Source organism: Acinonyx jubatus, chromosome B2, assembly GCF_027475565.1.
Source record: "Acinonyx jubatus isolate Ajub_Pintada_27869175 chromosome B2, VMU_Ajub_asm_v1.0, whole genome shotgun sequence".
Taxonomy (NCBI): Eukaryota; Metazoa; Chordata; class Mammalia; order Carnivora; family Felidae; genus Acinonyx; species Acinonyx jubatus.
The window spans coordinates 97835311-97861553 of record NC_069385.1 but is presented as its reverse complement, the minus strand read 5'-3'; the positions used below and the strand labels follow the sequence as shown (position 1 = coordinate 97861553).

Below are 26243 nucleotides of genomic sequence, written 5' to 3'. Positions count from 1 at the left end.
TATGAGATCGTGACCTGAGCTGAAGTTGGCAGCTTAACCCACTGAGCCTCACTGGCACCCCAATAATTTTCTTATTGATTAATCTTTTAAAAATGATAAGTTATCCATTTTGAATATATATACAGGTGAGAGGCCCTTTTACTTTATAGTTCCTATGGGTTATACCTTCTGTAAAGAGCTGTTACAATAGAACTCCCCTTCCCACAGGCTGGCACCATTAAAAGGCAGCTGAGCTCCCCGATTGGATTATAAAACTAACCACATTGCTTTCCTACTCTGAGAGGAAAACTCCCTCTCTGTCAAACATTTTGGCTTTTAAGAATTGGCTTAACTGGGGTGCCTGTGTGGCTCAGTTTAGCATCTGACTCTTGATTTCAGCTCAGGTGATGTCACAGTTTGTGAGGGCATGGGACACTGCTCTGACTGCTAAGCCTCCTTGGGATTTTCTTTCTCTCTCTCTTTCTCTCTTTTCCCCTCCCCTGCTCTTGCTCTCTCTCAAAATAAATAGACTTAAAAAAGAAAAAAAAAAAAGAATTGACAACTACTTTAAATATTTCTTATTAGAAAACAGTACTTTCTCTTTATAAAGTATGTATCCTCCCTTGCATCTGTGTTTTATCACATTTATTTAAAAATGCCAAATATGTTTAAACCCTTTTCCAACTGGTAGGTTTTAACTCCTCATGAACATCTTAGCTATGATTTTCTTAATACTGAAAATGTGAACTTTAAAAAAAATTAACATTTATTCATTTTTGAATAAGAGAGCATGAGTGGGGGAGGGGCAGGGAGAGAGGGAGACGCAGAATCCAAAGCAGGCTCCAGGCTCCGAACTGTCAGCATAGAGCCCAACCTGGGGCTCCAACTCACTGAGCTGGAGATCGTGACCTGAGCAGAAGTCGGATGCTCAACCGACTGAGCCACCCAAGTGCCCCAAAAGGTAAACATTTTTAAAGAAGTATAAACTGTCCTTTCAGAAATTATTAATTCAGTAATGTACTCAAAATTCTTTCCAAATCCTGCGGTATCAGTTATTCTCTCAATAAATTACAAATTTGGATCTTTTGATTTGGGCATTTTCTTCCCTGTTAGCACATAAATTATTGGAGGGCAGGAACTAGGCTGTATTCATAAGATTTTTGTGTCAGCCCCTGGGCCTAGCACAGTGTGCCTCATAAGATATAAGCACTCAATGAACCTTTGTTGACTAAATTAATAAATGAGGATAACCCCCGCCCCATCTGATACTGCATTTTATTTCACTCAATTGTGAAAAGTGTTAGGAGCAAGATGAGACATTGTTCATGAAAAAAATATATTGAGTGTTTAGGACTTACCTGAACACTATATTAAGAAGGGTTATGCAGATGAAAAAAACTCAAACCCTGCCCACATTAAGCTAACCTTTTTGTAAGGAGGAATGTAAAACAAAGTAAAAAAAAAAAAACTTCAGTTGTTAGGTGAGAAACAGAGGGGATGAAATTTGTTGGCTCTGCCTAAAGAAAGGTAGCTTTGGAAGAAAAAGGCTTTGCTGGAATTTGAAGGCAGAGATGAGGAGGAGCTTCTGGGCAGAGGACAGATCCACAATGTCATAGGGCAAGTGGGCAAGTGCAAAGGCATGACCCCTTCAGGATGTGTACCCAGTTTAAAGGGAAAATGGGGGTCAGTGGTTAAAAAATGACATTAAACATTGGGAAGGGGTAGATGGTAAAAAAAATTTATAATATTTAAGGAAATTTAAAACTTGTGTTATGTAATGGAGAATAACTTAGGCATTCTACCCAGAGGAGTGATGTGATTACATTTGGGTTCTGGAGAGTAGATTAATGGCTCTGTAGCTGGTGAATTTGAGAGCTGGACATTGTAAGTTTAGATCTCAGATAAGTTTTTATGGAACTATTCATCCTCAAGAATAACGGCTGGATCCAAGCCAAGGCAGTGGCAATGAAGCTGGAAAATAAACATTAGATTTAACATCTAGATGAAGATTTGGGGAATCAGTGAAGTCACATTAACGTCTAATTCTATTTACAATGGAGCTAAGCCACCATCCACTTTAACAGAGGGAGTGCTGTTCTGTAGCTGAGGTGCTTGTCTTTCTCTTGTTAACATGTTTTTTTTTCTGACTGTGTGTGTTTATGGGAGAGGCAAAGTTGGATAGATGTTCACCCGGTGAGCTGTCCTCTTTCTCTTTTACTTCAAACCGATGACGCCTTCCCCTCCTTCTGGCATATGTTGCCTCAGGCACCCAAACACTGCTGCCAGTTTGCTAGTCTAAGAGCCAAGAATCTGTCACCACCTTGAACACCACAGCTTGCTCTGCTAGCTGCTCCCCTGCTTATGGTGGCCTTGGGGTACAAGCATGGGTATTGGAGATTCTCTTCTCTCTCCCTCTACCTTTGAGTGCCTGTTCGTGATTGTGTGTTTGAGAGCATGGGTGTGTCTACTGTGAATAGAAGAGAGCAGGCCACATTTTCTCCTCTTGTGTTATGAACGTCAAAACCTGTCCCAGGTCCAAGTCTTAGAAGCTCTTTCGTGGCACAACTTTTGGGCTGCTATTTCTCAAGGTTGCCACCTGCGGTCAAATGAATTTGAAAATCCCATTTCAGTGCCCCCAGCCTGTAGTCCTCAGAAATTCTTGAGTTCTTTGCATGGGCAGGAGCTGAAGTTAGCAAACATGGTAGTCAGTGGTGAAAGGTTGAAAGCTTTTCCTGTAAGATCAGGAACAAGACAAAGGTGTCCACTTCCACTGCCCCTATTCAATATAGTACTGGAAGTCCTAGTTAGACCAATCAGGCAAAACAAAGAAATAAAAGGCATCCAAATTGAAAAGGGTGAAGTAAAATTGTTGTTATCAGCTGATGGCATAATCTTACAGATAGAAAATCTTAAAGCTCCACAAAAACAAATGTTGAGACTCATCGATGAATTCAGTAAAACTGCAGGAAATAAAATCAATGTACAGAAATCAGTTGCATTTCTATGTGCTAACAATGCAAATTCGAAAAAGAAAGAAATGAAACTATTCCATTCACAATAGCATCAAAAAATTAAAATATTAAGATTAAATTTAACCAAAAAATGAAAGATCTGCATTATGAAAACTATGAGACCCTAATGAAAGGCATTGAAGAAGACACAAATAAATGGGAAGACATACCATGTTCATGGATCAGGATTATTGTTCAAATGTCCATACCTACCCAAAGCCATATATACGTTCAACACAATCCCTATCAATGTTCCATTGTCATTTTTCACATAAAAAAGAGAAAAAAAGAAAGTCCTAAAGTTTGTATGGAGCTACATCAAACCTCAAATAGCCAAGGAAACCCTGAGAAAGAAGAAAAACGCTGGAAGCATCACATTTCCTAATTTCAAACTGTATTAATGTATTGTAATAATCAGTATAGTATGACACAAAAACAGACGCATAGATCATTGGAACAAAATAGCGAGCCCGGAAATAAACCCACACATATATGATCAACTAATAAGGATAAGGGAGCCAAGAATACTCAATGGAAAATAGTCTCTTCAACAAATAGTGTTAGGAAAACTGGATAGCCACATGCAGAAAAATGAAATTAGATTTCTTTCTTACACCATCCCAAAATTAACTTGAAATGAATTAAAGGCTAAGTATAAGACCTACTACCATAAAATTCCTAGAATAAAATTGAGAAAGAAGTTTCTTGACATTGTATGTAGCAATGGTTTCTCAGATATAACACCAAAGCACAAGCAAAAAAAAGAAAAAATCAACAACTGGGATTACACCAAACTAAAAAGATTCTGCACAACAAACGAAACAATGAAAAAAAAAAAAAAGAAAGAAAAGAAAAGGCAACCTATGGAATAGGAAAAAAAAATATTTGCAAACCACATATTGGATAAGGGGTTAATATCCAAACTATTTAAGGCACTATTACAACTTAATAAAACAAAGCCAGAAACAAAACAAAACAAAGAAAAAACAAAACAAAACAAAAAACTATGCACCCGGATTTAAAAAAAAACGGGGGGGGCGGTGCAGAGTAACTGAATGGCATTTTTCCAAAGAAGTTATCCAAATGGCCAACTGATACAGCATCTGGGAAATGTAAATCAAAACCTCAAAACCACTGTGAGATATCACCTCACACCTATTAGAATGGCTAGACAAGAGATGAATGCTGGCGAGAATATGGAGAAAAGGGAGTGTTTGTGCACGATCGGTACGAATGTAAATTGGTGCAACCACTATGGAAAACAATACAGAAGTTCGTCAAAAAATTAAAAATATAGGGGCCCCTGGGTCACTCAGTAAATTAAGCATCCTGTTCTTTTTTTTTTTTTTTTAACTTTATTTATTTATTTTTGAGAGAGAGAGAGAGAGAGAGAGAGAGCACACAAGTGAGGGAGAGGCAGAATCCAAAGCAGGCTCCAGGCTCTGAGGTTTCAGCACAGTCCAATGTGGGGCTGAACCCACAAACTGTGAGATCATGACCTGAGCCGAAGTCAGATGCTCAACTGACTGAGCCACCCAGGCATCCCACATTATCTGCCTGATTTCAGCTCATGTCATGATCTCACAGTTGTGAGACCGAGCCCTGCGTCAGGCTCTGTGTACTGAGCATGGAGCCTGCTTAAGATTCTCTCTCTCCCTCTTTCTATGCCCCCCCTTAAAAAAAATTTAAAAAGTTAAAAAATAGAACTATCATATGATCCAGCAATTCCATCGTTTGCTATATCCAAAGAAAATGAAAATAGGATATCAGATATCTGCATTCCCATGTTTATTGAAATAATGTTATAATAACCAAGATATAATGTCACTGTAACTAAGATTTGAAAACAACCTAAATGTCCATCAAAAAAATGAATGGATAAAGAAGATGTGGCATATATATATATATATATATAATGGAATATTATTCTTCATGCATGAGAAAGAAGGAAAATCTGCTATTTACAACATGGTTGGGTCTTGAAGGCTAAATGGAAATAACATCATTCAGGAAAAGACAAATACTGTATGATGTCACTAATATGTGGAAACTAAAAAAGCTGAACTCTCAGAAACTCTCTAGAATGGTAGTTACCAGGAGCTGGGAGGTGGGGCAGTTGGGAAGATAATGATCAAAGTATACAAAATTGCAAATAGAAGACCAATGAGTTCTGGAGATCCAATGCACAGCATAGGATTGTAGTCAGCAATACTGTATTATACATTTCAATGTGTGTAAGAGACTAGAACTTTTATGTTCTCACCATAAAAAAATGATAATCATGTGAAAGAATAGAGGTGTTAGCTAATGCTACAGTGGCAATTGTATTACAATATATAAATGTGTCAAATCAACACATTGTATACCATAAACTTACACAATTTACATGCCAATTATAATTCAAAACTATATATGAGCAAAATACAGACAGTATAAAAATTAAAAATGATAAGATTCAGTTTATCAGGCAATATTAATATATTTATTGCAGGAAGTATTATATCAAACAAAAATAAAAATACAGTGAGTACACATATATTTAAAGCATACATCTTATACTCTTTGTATTCTGAAAAATATGAATATAAATTAAGACACTAGAACATTTAAAATAATTGAAAATGTAAAAAAAAAAAGAAGAAACAATTGAAAATGTATTGGCCACACAGAAAACCTTTTTTTTTTTTTAATGTTTAGTGATTTTTATTTTGAGGGAGAGAGACAGTAAAATCTGGGGAGGAGAGAGAGAAAGAGGGAGGGACAGAATCCCAAGCAGGCTCTGTACTGTCAGCGCAGAACCCAAAGTGGGGCTCCATCTCACAAACCACGAGATCATGATCTGAGCCAAAATCGAGTCAGAGGTTCAACTGACTGAGTCACCCAAGCGCCCTATCGCCACTCAGAAAACTGTAATAAACATAGGAGTGTAGAGATACCATAAGATAATCTAATAATAATTTGATAACATTAGGCATGAATTGAAGGAATGTTCTATAGTGGTTGTAAATAAAAACTGGACAGTTAGCCTAGACTTGTGGCAGAAAACTTGGAAAGTTACTTATCTTCTCTTTACCTCAGTTTAATTATCATAATGTTAGGTTAATAATAGTCTCTACAGTTTAGGGTTCTTTTGAGGATCAAATGATTCATCATGTATAAAACACTTAAAATCATTATTGGCATCTGTATATGCTAAATATATATTAGCCCACAAAATTAAGAAACATACACTTATTTAATACTTGATTTAAAATAAAATTAAAACTTAAATGATATTATTAACTCAAAAATATTAAAGAGAACACTTAAAAACAGTAGATGTGAAACAGCTGTATCTTTTTTTTTAATTTTTTTAAACATTTATTTATTATTGAGAGACAGAGAGACACAGAGCGTGAGCAGGGTAGGGGTAGAGAGAGGGGGAGACACAGAATCCGAAGCAGGCTCCAGGCTCCGAGCTGTCAGCACAGAGCACGATGAGGGGCTCGAACTCACAAACTGCAAGATCATGACCTGAGCCGAAGTCATTGGCACAACCAACTGAGCCACCCAGGGGCCCCATCAGCTGTATCTTTAAAAAAAGAAAAAAAAATAGAGTATTACATGTTATTTTTCACAACAAAAATAAATGAACTAATTTTCAATTTTTAGAAATTAAATGTTAAGGAATTAAAATAGAAAATAAGAGAAATTTTTGTTTGGAGTAGACCAAAATTTCTGCTGATAGGAAATAGTTGTAAAAGGGTACATTTTATAAACATGGTAAACGTTTGCCACAGCCATGTCTGAGAGTGGGGGATATTTTTCGATAGTTGGCAGAATGCTGCTTGCCACTGTAAAGTATTTCAGTTGAGGATGGAAAATAATGACAATGATACCACCAAGAAAAATAGTAATACAGTTTTCTCCAGTGTCAGTCAGTGAAGGCAGAACTCATTTATTTGATTTGGGGATTGACAGCTGTTGTGTCTCTAAGGCTCATAAGTAGAAGCATTCTGAGGGCATTAAAGAGTGTGAAGAAATTTCTTAACAGGTTTCTGGATAGGAGGCAAGGGAGTGAAGCCAGGAGAGTAATGAGAGAATAAAAAAATAAATTGTGCAACACTGGAGATTATGTTGAGGTATCAGAACATAATCTTGTTGGAAGAGAAACAAGATTGGAAAAGGAAAGAGACTGGCGTGCTTGAAGGGAGGTGTGGAGATTGTAATCTTTCAGACTGCACCCATGTATATCCAATCCCACATGCTAGTTTTACAACGCTAGCTTGATATTCCTCCATTAGGAGATGACGGTTCTATTTCTCCTTCCCTTGAAACCAACGAACACTTTGTAATGCCTGGACCGATAGCACGCAGTGGAAGTGATGCTGCATAAACTCAGAAACTCACAAAAGGTATTAATGGCTTCCATTTGGCTTTCTCTTGAGACATACCCTGTGGGAGCCCTGAACTGACACATAGGAAGCTCAGCTATCACGAAGTTACCATGCTGGAGTGACCACGTGGAGAAACTGCATAAAGACAGAGACTTGTCCAAGGAGTCCAGCTGTTCAAGGCTCGCCAGTTCAGGTGCCAGATAAGTGATGAAGATGCTTTCGAGTTTTTCCTTCTGAAAAAGCTTTGACTACAAACTGAGGAAAATCCTGAGCCAGAACCACACAGCCAAGCCTCGCCCAAATTCCAGACCCACAGAAACAGTGATTATTAAACGAATAAATTAATTAAACAATGATTAAAGAAATAATTACTGTTTAAAGACACTGATTTGGGGATAATTTTTACATTGCATAGATAAAACAAAACAGATGAATTGGAAAGGTGGAGAACAAAAAAGCAAAGTAGGAGAAAATGGGGAGAAATAAAAGAGGAAAATAATACTCTGCAGGAAAAGCCAATTGAATGACCATTAAAAGGAAAATTTGTTCTGAGCATCTCAGTGACGAAAAGCTCAGATTACATGGACAGCTTCAGGTTCAGTTACCATTTATCTCAGGCTCTATTTGTAGTAATTCGCCTATTAGGAAAATATGAGTTGGAAGTGAGCTCTACTTCAACAGAGAAGTTGAATTTATTTAGAAATTTATAATAGGAGGGAACGAATAAAAGCTGTTGGAAACAATTTTATGATAATTCCATTAAGTTGACTAAGTCCTTTCCAGGATGAATTAAAGGGAAGTAAACATATGATAATCTGTTTAAAACCTAACAGTTCCAGTGAAGCAGCAGACAGATATGGAATACAGAGCAGTAGCATCACAGCAGGGGAAGAGAAAGCTAATTCAGGTGGGTGCTTCCAGTTTAGAGACAGAAGCTAGAGGAAACAGCCAGAATTATATTATAGATGTGACTCAAACACTCATTTCATTTTTATTTGCCATCAGTAAAAGTGTTTAAGATGTAGAATAAACATCATCTAATATCTCCAATCTCTCTCTTGATCACACATCCCTCTCCAGATCCTTCTCTGATTCTCTGCTTCTCTTTATAGGAAATTTCCTTGAAAGAGGAAATACCTACTATTATCAGATTTTTTCCTGCTTCTCTTTTATCCTGAATGCACCCCATCTAGGTTTTGGTTCCCCAAATCCCACAAATACTTCTCTCATTATCATCACCAGTAATCTCCACATTGCTAAATCAATACTCTGTCCTAATTTTACTGAAACTGTTAGTAGTGGATTACTCCTTTACCACATTTATCTTTGGCTTCAGGGAAGCCCTGTTCTCATGGATTTCCTTTCACTTAATTCACCATTTCTTCCTACTTCCTCATCATCTTCCCAGCCTCACAGTTCGGTGTTCCTAGGGCATAAACCTAGCCTCCCACATAGGCTTCACGCTTTCATTTTGATTCCCCATAGGCTATTATCCACCCCGCAGCAGTTGGGATCCTTTTCAACAAAGAAAATCAACTCAATACATTCCAACAACTCCTTATTGTATTCAAGTAAAAAAAAAAAAATCTAAGTTCATACAGTAAGCCTACAAAGTCCCACCATCTGTCTGACCCCATGTCCTATCACTTTCCCCCTTGCTCACTCTGCCCCAGCTACAGTAACCTAATAGCGGATTTGTGAACATACCAAGCCCTTACCTATCTCCCTCTGCTTGAAATGTCTCTCCACTTTTTCTGCTGTGGGTCTTGTCCTTTCACTTACTTATCCTATATAAAGTAGTGATTCTCCCTACAACTCTGGCATTTTGTATCTCCTTTCTCCTGCTTTTTCTTCTTAGATTTACAGGTACCTGGTGTAGATGTACTTATTATTTTGTTTTTGTGTTTGTTTGCATTTGTATTCCCCAACTAGAAAATAAGCACCTTGAAGGCAAGATCTATGTCTATTTGCCTGTCTATAAAAACAGGAGCTGTGTTTAGAATGTAGTATGTGTAAAAGAAATATTTGTTGAATAAATAGAAGAATATTAGACTAAGTAAAGTTTAAATTTTTTTTTACATTTTTATTTATTTTTGAGAGAGAGATTGAGAGAGAGACAGAGCACAGTGGGGGAGGGGCAGAGAGAGGGAGACACAGAATCCGAAACAGTCTCCAGGCTCCAAGCTGTCAGCACAGAGCCTGATGCGGGGCTCAAACCCACGAACCATGAGATCATGCCCTGAGCAGAAGTCAGTTGCTTAACCAACTGAGCCACCCAGGCACCCCTAAATAAAGTTTAAATAATCAACTACTACATAGACATCAATTGACAGTCTTGATATTTACATATGGACATGGAAAGTTGTTCATGGTGCATTGTTTTTTGTGTTTTTTTTTATTTATTTATTTTTTTTGAGAGAGACAGAGACAGAGTACAAGTGGGGGACGGAGACAGAGAGGGAGAAACAGACTCTGAAGCAGGCTACAGGCTCGGAGCTGTCAGCACAGAGCCCCACATGGGGCTCAAACTCATGAACGGTGAGATCATGATCAGAGCTGAAGTTGGTCGCTTAACCAACTGAGCCATCCAGGCACCCCCATAGTGCATTGTTAATGGAACAAACCAAATTGTAGAACACTATGCAGCATATAATCTTAACATTTATATGGTGTATATTTATACTTATGTCTGAAAAAATTTAATGTTTATTTATTTTGAGAGAGAGAGCAAGAGTGAGAGCGAGCATGGGCAGGGGAGGGGCAGAGAGAGAGAGGGAGAAAGAGAATCCCAAGAAGTTTCCACACTGTCTGTGCAAAGCCTAATGTGGGGCTCCATCCCATGAACCGTGAGATCACGACCCTAGCCGAAGTCAGATGCTTAACCTATTGAGCAATCCATGTGCCCCTATGCCTGAAAAATTTTTGAAAGTTATACATCAAATCTCAACATCATTTATCTCTGAGAATTAAATTATACATTATTTTTATTTCTTACTTAGAGTTTTCTATATTTTCTGAATTTTTACCAATAATTGTAGGTTACTTGCATAATTACCAAAGACAACTGAGTAGTTTCCACATGAAAAAAAAAGGCATTACATGGAAAGCATTTATTTTATATGCTATCATATCATTTGAGTTATTTTTCTATTTTAAAATTTAGGGTTTGAAAAGCTTGATTTAAAAAACATACATTAAGGGGCGCCTGGGTGGCTCAGTCGCTTAAGCGACCGACTTTGGCTCAGGTCATGATCTCACGGTCCGTGAGTTCTAGCCCCGCGTCGGGCTCTGTGCTGACAGCTCAGAGCCTGGAGCCTGCTTCAGATTCTGTGTCTCCCTCTCTCTGACCCTCCCCTGTTCATGCTCTGTCTCTCCCTGCCTCAAAAATAAATAAATGTTTAAAAATAAATAAATAAATAAATAAATAAATAAATAAATTATTAAAAAATAAAAACCATACATTAATACTTTAAATCCAAGATGTGAATGTAGAGTTTTAGTGGAAATAGCTGAAAATTTTAAATAGATACTTTAACCACCTTTTTCATATTACTTCAATCTATAACTTATTAATATTTCTGTGCTATCTATGCTTAAAAAGTGACATATAGGGCACATATGGATGTATGTACATATGTAAAAAGATCTAAGAAATATAACCAATATAACCAAATATTTGCATTAGTTATCCATAGGTGGTAAAATCATTGATTTTTTTCCTTGACATTTGCAATCAGGAAAAACAGGTGCTATTAACATTTTTTGTACAAATGTATATACAAATATAACAATGATACCTTAAGAATAATAAATAAATATAAGTAAAACAATTGAAACAAAATACACCAAATCAGTGAACATCTCTTGGTGACCTAAATATAGATGTTTTTATTTGTTGCTTTCAAATACTAAACATAAGTACTAAATATTTCACAGTGGGGAAAAAAATTGCCTTGAGAAGGAAAAGAAGGTAATTTAAACAATACAAGTCTGTTTCCAGTAGACTGTTAATAACATAATAAAAATAATATGTCCCTATATGTTATTATGAGACATCTCTCCCATGAGATGTCCATAGCCTGTCTTCAATTTCCCTAGGAGAATGAGTCTTAGAAAAACTGTCCAGTCTATATTTCGGCAAAAAGCATCCATCCACTACCGTAATCATTCATGTTTCTGGAGGACAATGACTGCACTGTGGATGAACTCATTTCAAAAGCCACCATATCCTATAATAAAAGGAAGAACTATATTAAATTTAAATATGAATATATGGTGCTTTGAGGTGATCTGGTAACAAGTGGTCCCCTTTCCACTTAATAAATTTGCCAAATCAGAAGGCACATAATATCTTTCCACCATGAAGATCAGAATGTACAACAGGCTCTAATATTAACATGAACTGGAAGCAGAGAGCAGATATGAAGGTAGGAAAAGAAAATTTAAAGAAATTAAGGATATTTTCAGCAGTTGGCCTTGATTATGTTTTTAAAGGTCACAAATTCCTGAAAATCAGACCCAACTAATAGAAGTTATGGAACAGTTCAAAGCCAGCTACAGAACTACTGTTTTCATATAGTAATATTAGCTGCTGTATAAGCAAAACTTGCCATGTCATACATGTGACTCTTACGATTAGTCCAATTATATGTGACCTTTTAGGATAAAATTTTAAAATTATTTGTGTCAAAGTCAATAAAACCCAAGCATAGAGAAATGTCCAATTTTAGCTGAAAAAGCTAGCACTGTGACCAGATTGGGCTGTTATGATTATATAGATTAATTTACCCAAAGAAAGCAAAAATATGGCATATACCTCATTTTTACAAACTACAATATCTGGGGACTATCCTAACCTGATGCCATTAAATATTCATGTAATATAGAATTAATTATAGAACGAATCCCCTTAATCCAAACCTTTCATCTACTCACTTTCCCTGATTGGCATGCCTCCGTGAAGTAAATATCCTGGCTATGAGTGGAGCTTCTTTCTGTGAATAAATAAATTGGCAATATGATTAATGATTCTATGATATTTTTTCATGTTAGTGGACTCTTTTTTTTTTATTTTTTTCAACGTTTTTTATTTATTTTTGGGACAGAGAGAAACAGAGCATGAACGGGGGGAGGGGCAGAGAGAGAGGGAGACACAGAATCGGAAACAGGCTCCAGGCTCCGAGCCATCAGCCCAGAGCCTGACGCGGGCCTCGAACTCACGGACCGCGAGATCATGACCTGACTGAAGTCGGACGCCCAACCGACTGCGCCACCCAGGCGCCCCTCATGTTAGTGGACTCTTAAAAGCTGAATCCATTCTTGATCCTATTAGATTGAGAGCCAGACCTTGTACAGCAAGAATTCCCCAAGACAGTGCTGTCTTGTAGAGCTGTTTTGATCCTCCTGGAGACAGCCAACTTATCTTCCTCAGTGACACATAGACTACAGGAACTGTTCCTTCCTTCTAATGTTTAACTTCTTCAGTTGATAGAATTATATTTATAGAGCATCTAACTGTGAGACAAGTGCCTCAGTAAGTGACTCATCCTGTACTTTTCCTTCTCCCCATCCCCTCCGCCATCTCAAACGGTCACCAAACCCTGTAAATTTCAAATCCTTCATATATGTTGGATCTACCATTTCTTCTCCATTGTCACTACTTTTTAGATTGTTACCATTTCCCTTCTGAACTACTGAAATAGCCTCACAACCGGTAATTATCCTTGTTCCAAACCATCCTCCGTAACATTTCTCAAGCAATTTTTACAAACGCCAAATCTGTTGCTTCCTGTTTAAAATTCACCAACAGTCTCCGTTTTCTTTTTGAATATCCTCTAGTCTCCTTGCAGACTATAATCTGGCCACTTATCTTTTCCTCTTCAGCCACCATGAGTTTCAAAGATAATAGTCCATCTGAAGTCCCCCAAACATACCTCAGGCGATGGGGAGACTACTCATCTTGAGGCTGCTGGAGACATTCCTCAGGGTGTCTCTGTGCTGTTTCTCAGTTTCTTTTCCCAATCCTGGTTGCCCTGTCCCCTGACTCATGGCCAACTCCTATCAGTTTGTTCATAGGAGACCAGTAGGCAGTTTGTGGTGAGATGATTAAGTACGCCATCATGTTGACTTAATTTTTCTTTTTGGTGAGGATCTCCAGTAAAAGACAATATGAATCTCTTATTACCTCCCAAAGTACTGTCTACTGTCTTCCTTTATTACCAAGTGTCTTAGAGCCTTATTTATAGGCTTTATAATCAAGGAAATCATCACCAGAAATATATATTCTTTTCAGAGTTGTGAATTTTAGGTTGACTCTAAATCTAAGGCTGATCAGATTTTCTCCCTTCCAGATACGAGCATCTTACAAAATATTAAGTGGACAAATATAGAAACAATGCAGGACTGCTTGAGGGGAAGTCAAATACCATTAGACAGAAAGTTCCAAAAATAATGTCTTCTAATAAACGTAATATATAGATGTTTCACTGATGTATTATGTTTTTATTTTTTCAACAATTTTTCTTTCTTTTTTATATGTATTTTAGCTAATCTGTGAAACTAGGGACCATTCCTTATTTTTGGTTTTGCACAGCGCTTTGGATATAGTAGGCTTTCAGTAAATGTTGAATAGAAATCCTTGTATCTTTTGTCCAGTGACAACGTGCAAGGTCTAGAGTATTTCATTTAACTGTTATAAGAATGGATTCTTTATGTGAAAAAAAATGACTAATAAATGAGATCGATGAATTTTGAATAGGAGTTCTGGAATCTTTTGATGTCTCAGTGGCAGCTGTGGATGGTGATGGCAAAGGCCAATTAACAGAGCTTGGGGCTTCCAACCTGAAATTCAACTAGAGCACCTCTACTTTCGTCTATTTCATTTATTTATTGATAGCATTTAGTTTAAAGCATAAGACACATTTTAAAATCTCACACCCATTACCATTGTAATCTACTGAAAGTGATGATTTTATCATTTCCTCTCACCTACAAAATGTTCTGATTCAATAGCCAGTTTCCAAGCAATTAATGGATTTGAAAGTACTGAGGATTTTTGTTGTTGTTGTTTTGTTTTTAACATTTAAGGTTTATTAATCTGGGGTGTCTATAAATTTGCCAAGGGCAAAGCTGTATTCTATTTTTACTAACCTCTAATTCATACTCAGTACGTCCTGTGTTGTCTTTATCACCAGTAGAAAATTATAAATTTTTTTAATATGACACTGCATTAGCAGAAAATACCTCAAATCAGCATTTGTGGTCATCAATACACTGAAATGACAGTATTATCGGACCTCTCTGGATTTTGGTATGTACTCTGGTAATAAAGAAGCATATATATATATTACTTTCTCACAAATTTGTTTTAAAAAATATTTTGGTGACTATACTTCAGTATGATTGATTTCTTTTATCATTACTTTAAAACAAAATTTGTGCCCTTAAAAGTATTCTAAGGAGAGAGTTCTATGGAGAAGGGGGACCAATAACCGAAAGAAATGCTAAAAAGCATTGCTTTAGACAGTGCCACAGCTCATTATTATTATGGGATTAGCAGGTATGTTGGCACAGAGGCTTTCCACGCCTGGAAGCACTAGACCTCAGCAGCTGTACCTGTTTGGCCAAGATTAGCGTCATTCACTATGTGCCTTAACATTCAACTTATGTGGAGCACAGCATTCTGGAAAATCATAACCAAATCAGCCTCGAACAAGAAACCGTGCTTTGGTATTCTTATCGTTTGTTCTGTTCGTTTATTTTTTCTTGTGATAACTTTGCATTAATTCAGAATTTCGATGCTTTACTGAGATTTCTGTTCCTGCCTGGGGCTGTTCACTTGCTTTTCTAATACCATGACTTTCCTTGGTGATGCATCCCTTTCCTACCATGAGTTTGTGTGGTTAGAATAGGCCAGTCCCACCTACATGCACAATGCTGGGCACCAAATGGGATCGGTTCCACTTGGTGACATTGATGGACACGGGGACGCAATGAACTGATGTGACACAACTGTGGAATTTTCCTATGGAAAGAGTACACTTCCTGCTCTGGCTTCAAAGACAGAAGAATGCAAGCCAAGCGCTTGAAGCTCCTCTTCCCTCCTAGGAGAAAGAAGCTGCCTGAGAATAGAGTGGACACAGAAGATAACAAATAAGAGACAGGAAAGGAAACCCTCAGGCCCCCAAACAAGGTTAAAACATTCCTGAAGTCAATTCTACCCCTGGGTTCTTCAACACTGGGAGCCTGTTAAGGAGGTCATTGAGAGGACGTGACCTCCGTTTGACCTGAGAGCTGAACTAGGCGGTAGGAGGCTCCTCACTCCTCCCTGTCCTTGGAATGCGGGTTACAATCACCCCTCCTGCCCTGGGAGCCATTTCAAGGATACAGCTCTCAGAGAGGACTGTGCTATTGAGATCCTCGGACTGTAGACATGACTGAACCCAGGTAAGGCCTTTATGTAAACTTGTAAGATTCTGGCAGGCAATGGGGAGCCTACTCATCTTGAGGCTGCTGGAGACAAACCTCATGTGTAAGTTCCCTTGCTTATTAAACCCGCCGCCTACAAATCTGTAGTGTCCCTCCCTCTTTCTTGGGCTCTCCTTGCCATCCCTGTCCAGGGGAAGTTTGTGAACCAACAGAATCACCGAATCTCTCTCTAGCTTTAGCCATGTTTAGTTGGCTTATATCAAAAAGAACAATGATCTCTGTAAAGTTTATAATAAAAATTTAGTAACTTGGTGTCTTTAAAAGGAAATGATTGAATAATTTTATGACATCATTCTTTTGTTAGATAAGTCACCGAGGAGAGTATAACTGGCCTTGTTTGATCTTTGGGATATAACCCCCTACACGTACTTGATGTATACAGCAACCATGGATACAATCAGAACATTTTACCAAGGAGTAAATAAATATAAACAACTTCCAATAAGATCTCATTTACCTACATTTATAGAGAAAAATAGTGTTATAATTTCAGTTTGTTGAACTCCCAAATCTTTTTTTTTTCCATTATGCATTCTGAAACCAAAATATGTTATAAATTCTCTCTAGTGTAAAATAAACGTGGACAATTGGACTCAACTATTTTTCCTCTGTGGACAAAATGCTTCTGTCTCATCTCAAGATACTAGCTTCTTCACACCTGCATTTTCTTAATTTCTTGCTGACACAGCATTGTATATGTCCAAGCATCCATTACAGAAAGATCTCAGATGTTTTAAAAGTGGAAGCCTCAGGATGCCCCAATGGACATGATGACTCTACCTATAAATGTAATCATTTTGAGGGTTAGAATGTCCACGTGTAAATTTGTAGGGAGACATAAATATTCAGACCACAGCAATGCCTCTTACTGAAGCTGGGAGAAACACAGTTGTCAAGTGACTACAAGTGGCTTACCTTTCCAGTGGAGCAGGGAATTTTTGCATCGCTGCAAGGAGTCATTTCTTACACTGATACTGTGTTGGGTGACTTTGGGGAACAGCAGCTGAAACACTACAACCCTAAAGCATACTGGAGCATGTGGCACATGTAGAGAACATGTCTTGTTTGGGAAGATGAGGCACACCAGTTTGATTCTAGTGGAACCTGAATTCCCTATACATTTGCCTGGGCTGCTTATCACCTTTCTCCTTTTCCACATTCTCAGATGACCTAAACTTGCTGTCATGAGGTTAATTAATGAAGTGGAAACTGAGGATACTCCAGTGTGTAGGAAACCTGGGGGTTATAGTTGAGAGGCTTTTATACAATTTACTATTCTACTGGAAGGAAAAAAAAAAAAACCAAAAACCTTTCTCATGAATGTGCTGAGCATGTGTCATTTCTTAGCATCTGGCTTGTGGGTTTTTCTTGGAAGCATAATAGCCGAGATTAGTATGCTCAGAAGAAAATAATTGAATTTGGACATAATTAGGAAAGTTCACAGCTCAGGAAAGATTGGGGAGGAAATGGTGACAAAGGAAGCTGACTTGACTCAGTAATGCTTTCGGGAAGCAAGGGCAGAAGCTGAAGCCTTATCTGCACAGTTTCTGTTAAGAAGGTGGCTGCAGTTAACACGTCTGCCTTTCTTGCAGGTGAATAACTCCAGGTTGTCCAGCATGATAGTCTTCATTTTCCTTGGTAAGTGAATCATGCTTCTAGTTTACCTGGATCCATAGCACTGTTTCTTCATGAACGGAATGCCATCTTATCTGACTTGACTGTTGATTAAACTAATGGGCTTGTAATAGGAAGTCTCAATTTTCAGGGTATACTTTAACATGGTTTCTTACTTTCTCAAAATTGTACACTTACTCATTTATAACTCTGTAGAAAATGCACAATGCAGGGATTGCATTCATCTCTCAGATTGTTTGCATTTTATTATATGGGATAATCCAGTTACCTAGGATTTATGGAATTCACATAGATAGTAGAGCCTTTGAGAAATGAAACCTTCCAGTATCTATTTACAAGTTATAAGATGGCAAATTTCAAATTTATCTATTTTTCTTTGAAATTAAATTAAATGAGATTAACTTAAAGCATTCAATTCTCCAAATTTTAAAGTGTTAATATTTACTAAAAAGGATTCATTTCATAGAATAAAACAACTTAACATCCCATCAAATGCTTCACATTTTAGTTAGCTTCTGTTAGCTACAGGAAAGGTTTGTAATAATCCCTCTTGTGTTGGATAGTGTGAACGTATCATAAAATGCTGGTGGAAAAGAATTCATTTATACTTAAAGTAGAATCCACGAAGATCTACTTGCTGTAGGTGTCATCAGACAAGCTACTGTATTTTTCTTCAGAATTTAGTAGAATCTATAAAATGAATTCAGGAAAAGAAACAGTTATGATTATAGCTGAATATTATTCCATTCATTAAAACAGAGCCAGTATTTTTTTGTTTACACTAATATATATTAATGAATAAAAACATAATTGTGGGCAAGAAAACAAAGAAGGTTATTCCAAATTATGTTGAACATGAATCAAAAAAATTAAGGGGAGAAAGAATGGAATATTTTATGTATTTTCAGTTTTTCTTTAGTAATAGTTATTTCCTATCTCAAAATTTTGCTCTTGGATTTATTTTAACACTATTTGCTTATTTCCTTTCATGATTATAAAGAAAACTCTGGGAAATTTTAATTTTGTAGATAAGACAGCAGTATAACAGAACACATAAAACATGTTACAACCTCATTATGGCTCCAGTTGAAAAAGCAAGGATCGCCTCTTGTTTTCAAGTTTCTGTTCTAAATTAATTTTGAGACTAGGAAGTGAATGATTTCTAACATTGTTAGGGTCGAAGCTGTACTATCTGATAGGCTTAACCTGTATTTCCCATAGTACATTCTTAAGAATACTTGTCTAACATCACCTAAATAGGTCTAAAGGTGTGGGAAAGTTCTATCGCCAGAGGAACGTGGGGCATGGTAAATTTTTAAAATAGAACATGTCATATCATAATAAGACTTAAGAGGGTAATATTATGTGCAACATTTTTCATATTGTTACTGTAAAACAGAACTTGTTTTTCATTGAGCATTTCAAGAGAATCCTTGAAAACTCCTGGATTAAATACGTGGCCACAAGTTATAGTAAGGAATGACTAAGATTTTGGCAAGTTAAAGTTATTTTCATTCTTGTGGGCCAGATCACTGAGATGGTTTTCCTAGTAGATTTAGTATTTCATCCTACTAGAGGGTGTGGAAAATCGTATAAAGTAAACAATCAAGTGGAACTTAAAATTTTAAATATGGAAGAAAATGAAACAGATTTGAGAAACATAACATGTAGAATTAATTAACCATCATTAGACAGAGGTACTGGTAAGGTTTTGATGATATATTCAGGATACCATCATCTATAAGTTTCCTGAAGGAGCTATTTACAAGATTCAATGATCAATGTCAAATAAAATTCCAGTTTCTTACTTTCCTTTTTTTTTTATGTTTATTTTTGAGAGAGAGAGAGAGAGAATGAGAGAGAGAACATGAGTAGAAGAGGGGCAGTGAGTGAGGGAGACACAGAATCTGAAGAAAGTTCCAGGCTCTTAGCTATCAGCACAGAGCTCGATGCAGACCTCGAACCCACAAACTCTGAGATCACGACCTGAGCTGAAATCAGTTGCTCAATCAACTGAGCCACTGAGTCGCCCCATAGAATTCCACTTTCTTATGAGTAGAGTCTGACATAAAGTATTTCAGGGTCTTTGGCAAGCTGGATTCAAACAAGTAACTTTGGGCCAGAACTGAAGGGGCTCTCTTTCTGTTTCTCATTGGTTAAATGAGCTTAACAATGAACACATGACAAAACAGAAGGCTGATATGTCAATTTTCACTCCAGCCCTCAACAAGAAAAATGTGACTGAGCCACACCCTTGGGCCTAATCTCCACATGCAGTGACCCAGCAAGTAGTACATATGATCCATCCAATGAGTTGTCTTGGATTCTCCTTAGGAGAAGAGGTTTGAAAAGAGGTAAGATAAAGAAAAGATTTTAGGCTTTACTTGAAGCCCATAACTCTGCATTGTCACAGGCAATTCATAATTAGCATCATCTTTTTAAAAATTCAATTAATTTGACTCTAAGACCTACTTTGAGATCTCCTGATTATAATTAATATATTGTTTCTGTAACTCGATTGCTCTTCCCATATTTTTCTATGGATTGATCCAGCAAGTGTCGCTTGGCATGCTTGCAGAATCAATTCAATAATTTATACATTATACTAAATTAGCATCACTATGTTTTTGATATTTTTAGAAAACTTACTGGAAACTTCTCCTCTACCCAACATAACTTGTAAATATCTGGAAGGTATTATTTTTATTATAGTATTATAGTATTACTTATTTATAACTTCTTTTTTTTAAAGTTTATTTATTTTCAGAGAGAGAGAGACAGCATGAGTGGGGGAGGAGCAGAGAGAGAGGGAGAGGGAGAATCCCAAGCAGGTTCCATGCTGTCAGCACAGAGTCCAATGAAAGGATTCATTTCATGAACTGCAAAATCAAGACCAGAGCTGAGATCAAGAGTCAGATGCTTAAGCGACTGAGCCACACAGGTGCCCCTATAATTCATTCTTAAATAACTATTCAAGTTAATGTAAGTCAACATACATACATAATGTCTCATTGTGTTTGATGATGAGGATACAATTATGAATTACCTCCAATGTCTGCCTAGGAGGACCCTAGAACCCCATGGTGGAGACAATCATATAAATACACATTTTCATTTCAGAGCAGTAAAGCTATGCTTGGGGAAATCCCAGTATTCTAGTGAAACAAGTAAGAGGTGTTAAATTAATTTGGATATAGGAAGAGGGTACTGAATTCAGGGAAGGATTCCATAAAATAGGTAATTATTGTGTTGAGTGTTAGAGGACAAAAAAAAAGACAGAAAGACAGAAAGAAAGACAAAAGAAAGAAAGAAAGGAAGAAAGAAAGAAAGAAAGAAAGAAAGAGAAAGAAAGAAAGAAAGAAAGAAAGAAAGAAAGAAAGACAGAAAGAAGGAAAGAAAGAGAAAGAAAGAAAGAAAGAAAGAAAGAAAGAAAGAAAGAAAGAAAAGTTTCTAGGAGATAAAAAGGAGTGCCTACTAATGAGGGTACAGTAAACACTCAGAGGTACAAGACAGCATGGAGCATCTGGGAAACTATACATGCTCAAAAATGTCTAGATTGCATATGATAAGGAATATAAGAACTATCCTATGAGGAACCATCCAAAGGTCGAAGCAGAGAAATGGCAGGATCAGGATGGTACAGTAGGCAGGTTAGGGGGTATAAAGAACCTATGTGAGTAAGATGAAACTGGAGGCAAATTGACTAATTGATGGGTTGGTCAAATATTCAAAATAAGAGTCAAGGAACTATGCACAAATGGATATAAAAGAGTGAAGTCGAGGATAAAAAAGGAGTCTGTGATGAATCAGTGGTTTCTAGTGTTGGGTGTCCATGAGAACAGTGAAATTGATGAAGCAGGGCTGTCCACCAGGGAGTGATGATGATAAAAATACACTGTAGTCTTAAAATGTATCTGGAACACTTTGGTTGAGATAACAACAAATATAACTGGAATACTGAAAAATAATGGGATTGAATTATGCTTTAGAGAATCATCAATCTAGAGGTTTTAGTTAAAACCATTAAAGTACATGGAATTGTACATAGAGAATGTGTAAAATGAGAATAGGAAACATCTGAGGATAGACATTAAGCTAAAAATACAGTTCAACAGAAAAAGACAAAGATCCTGGGAAGAGGCCTAACTATGGTCAGAAAATATCAAATGAATAAGTATCAAGAGAACTAGAAGAGCTGGTTGCCAAAGGAAGAGAGAGTTTTAAGAACAAAATAGCAACAAAACGTGCAATGATAAAAGTAGGCAAGATGAAGTGTTAAAACTATTAAGGTTGATGTCATGGAGATGATTAGGACAGTTCAGAGAGCAGTTTCAATAGAGCAATAGTCTTAAAAATATAAATTGAGGAATAAATATGCACCAAATAAGAGCACACATCTAGACTCTTCATTTAAGAATGGTATAAGGGAGAAATACAGATCTGTAGTTAGGGGGGAGGTTAAGATCCATTCCAATCTTGTAATGATCTTATCAGATTATATTTTCCATAACACTGTTGTTTATCACCAGTAACTTAGTTTTGAGGTAAATAACTGTCATACTGTAATATTGCAAACACGTTCTTGTTGTTTTTGTTCTGTTCTTATTGTTATTTCAGCTATGGTGCTATGCTTGGAAAATGAATCCACTTCCCAAACCATTGATTGCACATATTTAAGAGAGCAATGCCTAAGTGATACAAATGGATGTAAACTTGCATGGAGAAAGATGGAAGATTCATGCAATGTTTCAGGTAAAATACATTATTTAATTTTTTAAGTTTATTTATGTATTTATTTTTGAGAGAGAAAAAGAGAGAGAGAGGGAGGAGGGCACAGAACGAGAGGGAGAGAGAGTGAGATTTCCAAGCAGGCTCTGCACTATCAGCACAGAGCCTGATGCAGGACTCAAACCCATGAACCATGAGATCTTGACCAGAGCTGAAGTTGGACGCTTAACCAACTGAACCACCCAAGTGCCTCAATAAAATACATTATTTAAAATACACACAAATGATTTATTTTTACTGAGGTAAAAATAGGATTTGATATTTTCTTTCACTGACCTGGGAACTAAGTTAGCTTTGCTCCAAACACTTTTTTCAAACTTAATATTCAAGTGATTTACCTTCAATTGCTTATTAGCGAATGTAGTAACAAGAACTCAAGAGCCTTAATGCCCTGCGGGGAGGTTTATGCAAGATTTCAGGGTTTGTTTTACTTATCTCACCATGTACAATGTTATAATTATATGCATGCTTGTCAGAAGTATGGCAAAAATTTTTCAAATGTGTTTTTGCTTACATATTAGTATGTCAGTAATAAAATAGGAAAAAAAACATTTGTGATGATCAAGAGCATTGTTATTTATTTGTATGTGTATCATACACATTTTTATGTTCTTGCAACAGACATGCTATCTTCCATTCCATCTGTGTCGAGAACAATTTAAAATACATTTTTATTTTTAACATGTCCTACATTCCAAACATTTGAGCAGAGTCCCGAGGGTTAGAGAATATGAAGATTAGAGTTACTGTTACTTGTTTAAAAGAAAAAGAAAACATACGGAATATATCACTTCGTTGAATAAATATTGTATGGACCGTTATAGTAGGACGACATTCACTAAAAATAGATAAACTGATTATATAGTGAGACATTATCTTAGTACTATTATCACAAACGTTTCAAAATATTGTATTCTCATATAATTTATCATCTTGTATATTGGGTATTATAATACTATAAAAACCTCATAAACTTTCTGGAATATTCAGTAAGAAAAATTGAAAAGGGAAAATAACAATAGATTCTTCCATGACGTACTTTCTCTATTTTGCGCAGTGTGGCGTCTGTACTACTCATGACTCTTGCCTATCTGTGTGTGCATCCTCTACTTCCCAAAAGACTTAAGGGGAAGTAAGTTGGGTTTAAGAGGCAGCAGCCTATAGTTCTGATGGCCACCATTTACAATCTCCACCATCGGAAGTCCTCCCCATCCCCACAACCTCAAGGAATTATATAGGATGTAGAGGAAAAGAGAATGATTTCCTTCTCCGTCCTGCCCTTGAAGGCAGTAAGTCCATAGTCCAAAGTAAGTTTTAGCTGCCTAACCCAACATTCTTATTACAAGTCAGGAAAAGCATTTTAAAAGCCTAATTTGCTCTAAGTAATACAGTAATTTTAAGATGAGAATAGAAGACAGTGACAAAAAAATCTGTTATTTGTTTTGATGATGAAATTCCTTGTTACATTTTATAGAGCAATTTAAAATACTGCATTCAGTGTGTCATGAATTATAACACGTACTTCAGTATACAAATAGCAAGTCATTTTCAGTGAATTCAGTAATATTTGCATAATTATCTCATTCATGAAGCTGAAATAGAAATATTCTCAAATGCATAAATGAAATGAACTCAAGTAATTTTATTCAAAAAAATGATTAAAAGAAAATTGTTGGGTGGATGAATAGGACTTTGTAAATTAAAGCAGAAAAGGAAATATTGATAATTGTGAAAGACTCATTATTCAATAATATTTATTGAGTGCTTACAAAGTGTTAGGACCACTTCATTTCTCATGATGAATTTTGAGCCACTTGCATGTCTCTTATTATAATCTTAGAATGACATATACACTAGAAGATTATGACAAATAGTTAATAAAAATAGCTAAACTGACAAAATAGTGAAGATTATGGATCATTCTGGTCACCTCATATAAGGACAGCCTTGATTATTATAGAAGAGTAAAAACTGATATTCTAAGTGGGGACAAAGTCATTTTAAAATACAGCAAGCTTGAATCCATTTTGGAAAGTAAACATTGAGGGAAAGATAGTAAAAATAGATTTTGTGCTTAAAAAGTCACTTACGTGGACATCTTGCAGCATCCCCAGGAAATCTTATTATAATAAGGCATTACTCAGGTTAATACATTAAAAGCATTTGGGGTAGGGTGATACTTAGATTAATATCAGGAGTATTACATGTTTGTTAAAACCCAGGTAACCCCTGCAAGATGAAGGATTCATCAAACTGTAACCTGAGCATCCAGTCCTTGGTGGAAAACAATTTCCAGTTTGAAGATTGTCTCTGCACTGGTAACCTCCATTGCACTATTAACAAATTGCTTGGGAAAAAATGCATCAATGAATCAGGTAATAATATGTGGTTATATGAAATATTACAGTCATAAAAAAGAAAAGTACAGTTTCAAAATTAACCACATCTATGTAATTGGATTAATTCTCTCTCTCTCTCTCTCTCTCTCTCTTTCTCTCTCTTTCTCTCTCTTTTATTGGTAACTTGAACAGTTTTTTTGTGTAATACAAAGTTCTGTGAGTCATAGATCTCAGTAAGTGCCTAACGTATTTCTGTAATTGTTAACCACTATTTCAAGCTTCATCCAATCATAATTAATTAGCATTATATAGTCACTCTCTCAGTTCATATTTTTGTGAGGCTCACTATGGCTTTGCCCAAGACCTAAGTGATAGAAGACAAGTAAGGTATCATTTCTGTTGTTAAAGAACTCAGTTTCCTGAGAAAGTCCAAAATATAACCACTTGTCTGGAATTCTACTTGCCTCTGGATGGGAGCATTTAATCATTTATGCATTTATTTAGAGCTACTCAAGGTGCCGGGCTGACACTGAAGTAGTGGTACTCAAAGTAGTCTGCATGTGTCCTTGAGGATTCATAAAGATTTTCAAAGGGATATGGAGAATGAAATAGTTCTAAAACAATCAGTTTCTGGATCCTCAATGTTCTTGCATACTCTCTCTGAAAAGTGGACAGCTTGGGATTGCAGCTGTTATCATGGGGTTCTTGCCTCTTCTTTCATAATCAGCCTTCTCCCATTTTATAAGAAATAGGTTTACCTCTCATTTATCATGAATGGTCCCATTATCCAACCTCTCAAAACACTCATGGTGAGCAAGCTGGCCAATTTTCTGTTCCATGCTTTTGCTTTTTCCAGAGTTTCACATAAATAGAATTAGGTAACCTTTTGGAATTAGGGAAACTTGAACCTGCCTGATTTTTTTTTTTTAATTTAACATCATGGATTTGAGGTTCACTAGTAGTTTTTGAACAAGTTTGTTCTCTGTTTTGAGTAGTATTCCATTGTATTGGTTATCCATTCACCACTGAAAGTGGTTTGCATTGTTTCCAGATTTTTAGAGATTATAAATAAAGCCGCTATAAATATTCACATACAAGACTCCTACAAACATAAGTTTTTATTTCTCCATATTCTTGTTGGGCTATACAGTAATGTTTATGTTCAACTGTATGATAAGCTTTCATACAATATTCTAAGTTTAATTTAACCATCGATGTATAAAAGTTCCACTTGCTCCACATCCTCAGTAGCACTTGATTTTGTTATTTGCTTTTATTTTGAGGCCATTCCAATATATATGTGGTAGTGTCACATTGTGGTTTTAATTTGCACTTAAATAATGTTGAACATATTTTCATGTGCTTAGGTGTCCTCTTTATACATTATTTGGTAAAGCATCTCTTTAAAATTTTGCCCTTTTTTAATTTGAGTTTTGCCTTTTTTATTGGGTTTTAAGAGTTTTTCCTCTGTGTTGAATAGGGCTTATCAGGATATGTGTTCTGTAAATGATATTTCCCTGTCTATATCTTTTATTGCTTTAAGCGTATATTTCAAAAAGCAGAAGTTTGTTGTTTTTTTAAAGTTTAACAGTATCCAGCTTATCATTTTTTCTTTTATAAATAATACC

General features: G+C 36.3%; 1 protein-coding gene across 4 annotated transcripts in view; it reads left to right on the top strand.

Moving 5' to 3' along the window:
• Nucleotides 1–15205: 15205 nt before the first annotated feature.
• GFRAL (GDNF family receptor alpha like) overlaps nucleotides 15206–26243 on the top strand; it is a 62351-nt gene continuing 51313 nt past the window's right edge. The window contains exons 1-5 of one of the 4 annotated variants that reach the window (XM_053222667.1): nucleotides 15259–15811; nucleotides 17446–17491; nucleotides 19709–19842; nucleotides 22106–22240; nucleotides 24499–24651. In XM_053222667.1, coding sequence (XP_053078642.1) covers nucleotides 22108–22240; nucleotides 24499–24651 — 286 coding nt within the window. In that variant the 5' untranslated portion in view covers nucleotides 15259–15811; nucleotides 17446–17491; nucleotides 19709–19842; nucleotides 22106–22107. Of the gene's footprint in view, nucleotides 15812–17275; nucleotides 17492–19708; nucleotides 19843–22105; nucleotides 22241–24498; nucleotides 24652–26243 lie in introns of those variants that run through there. The other 3 variants (XM_053222665.1, XM_027057549.2, XM_053222666.1) reach the window with 3 other exon arrangements.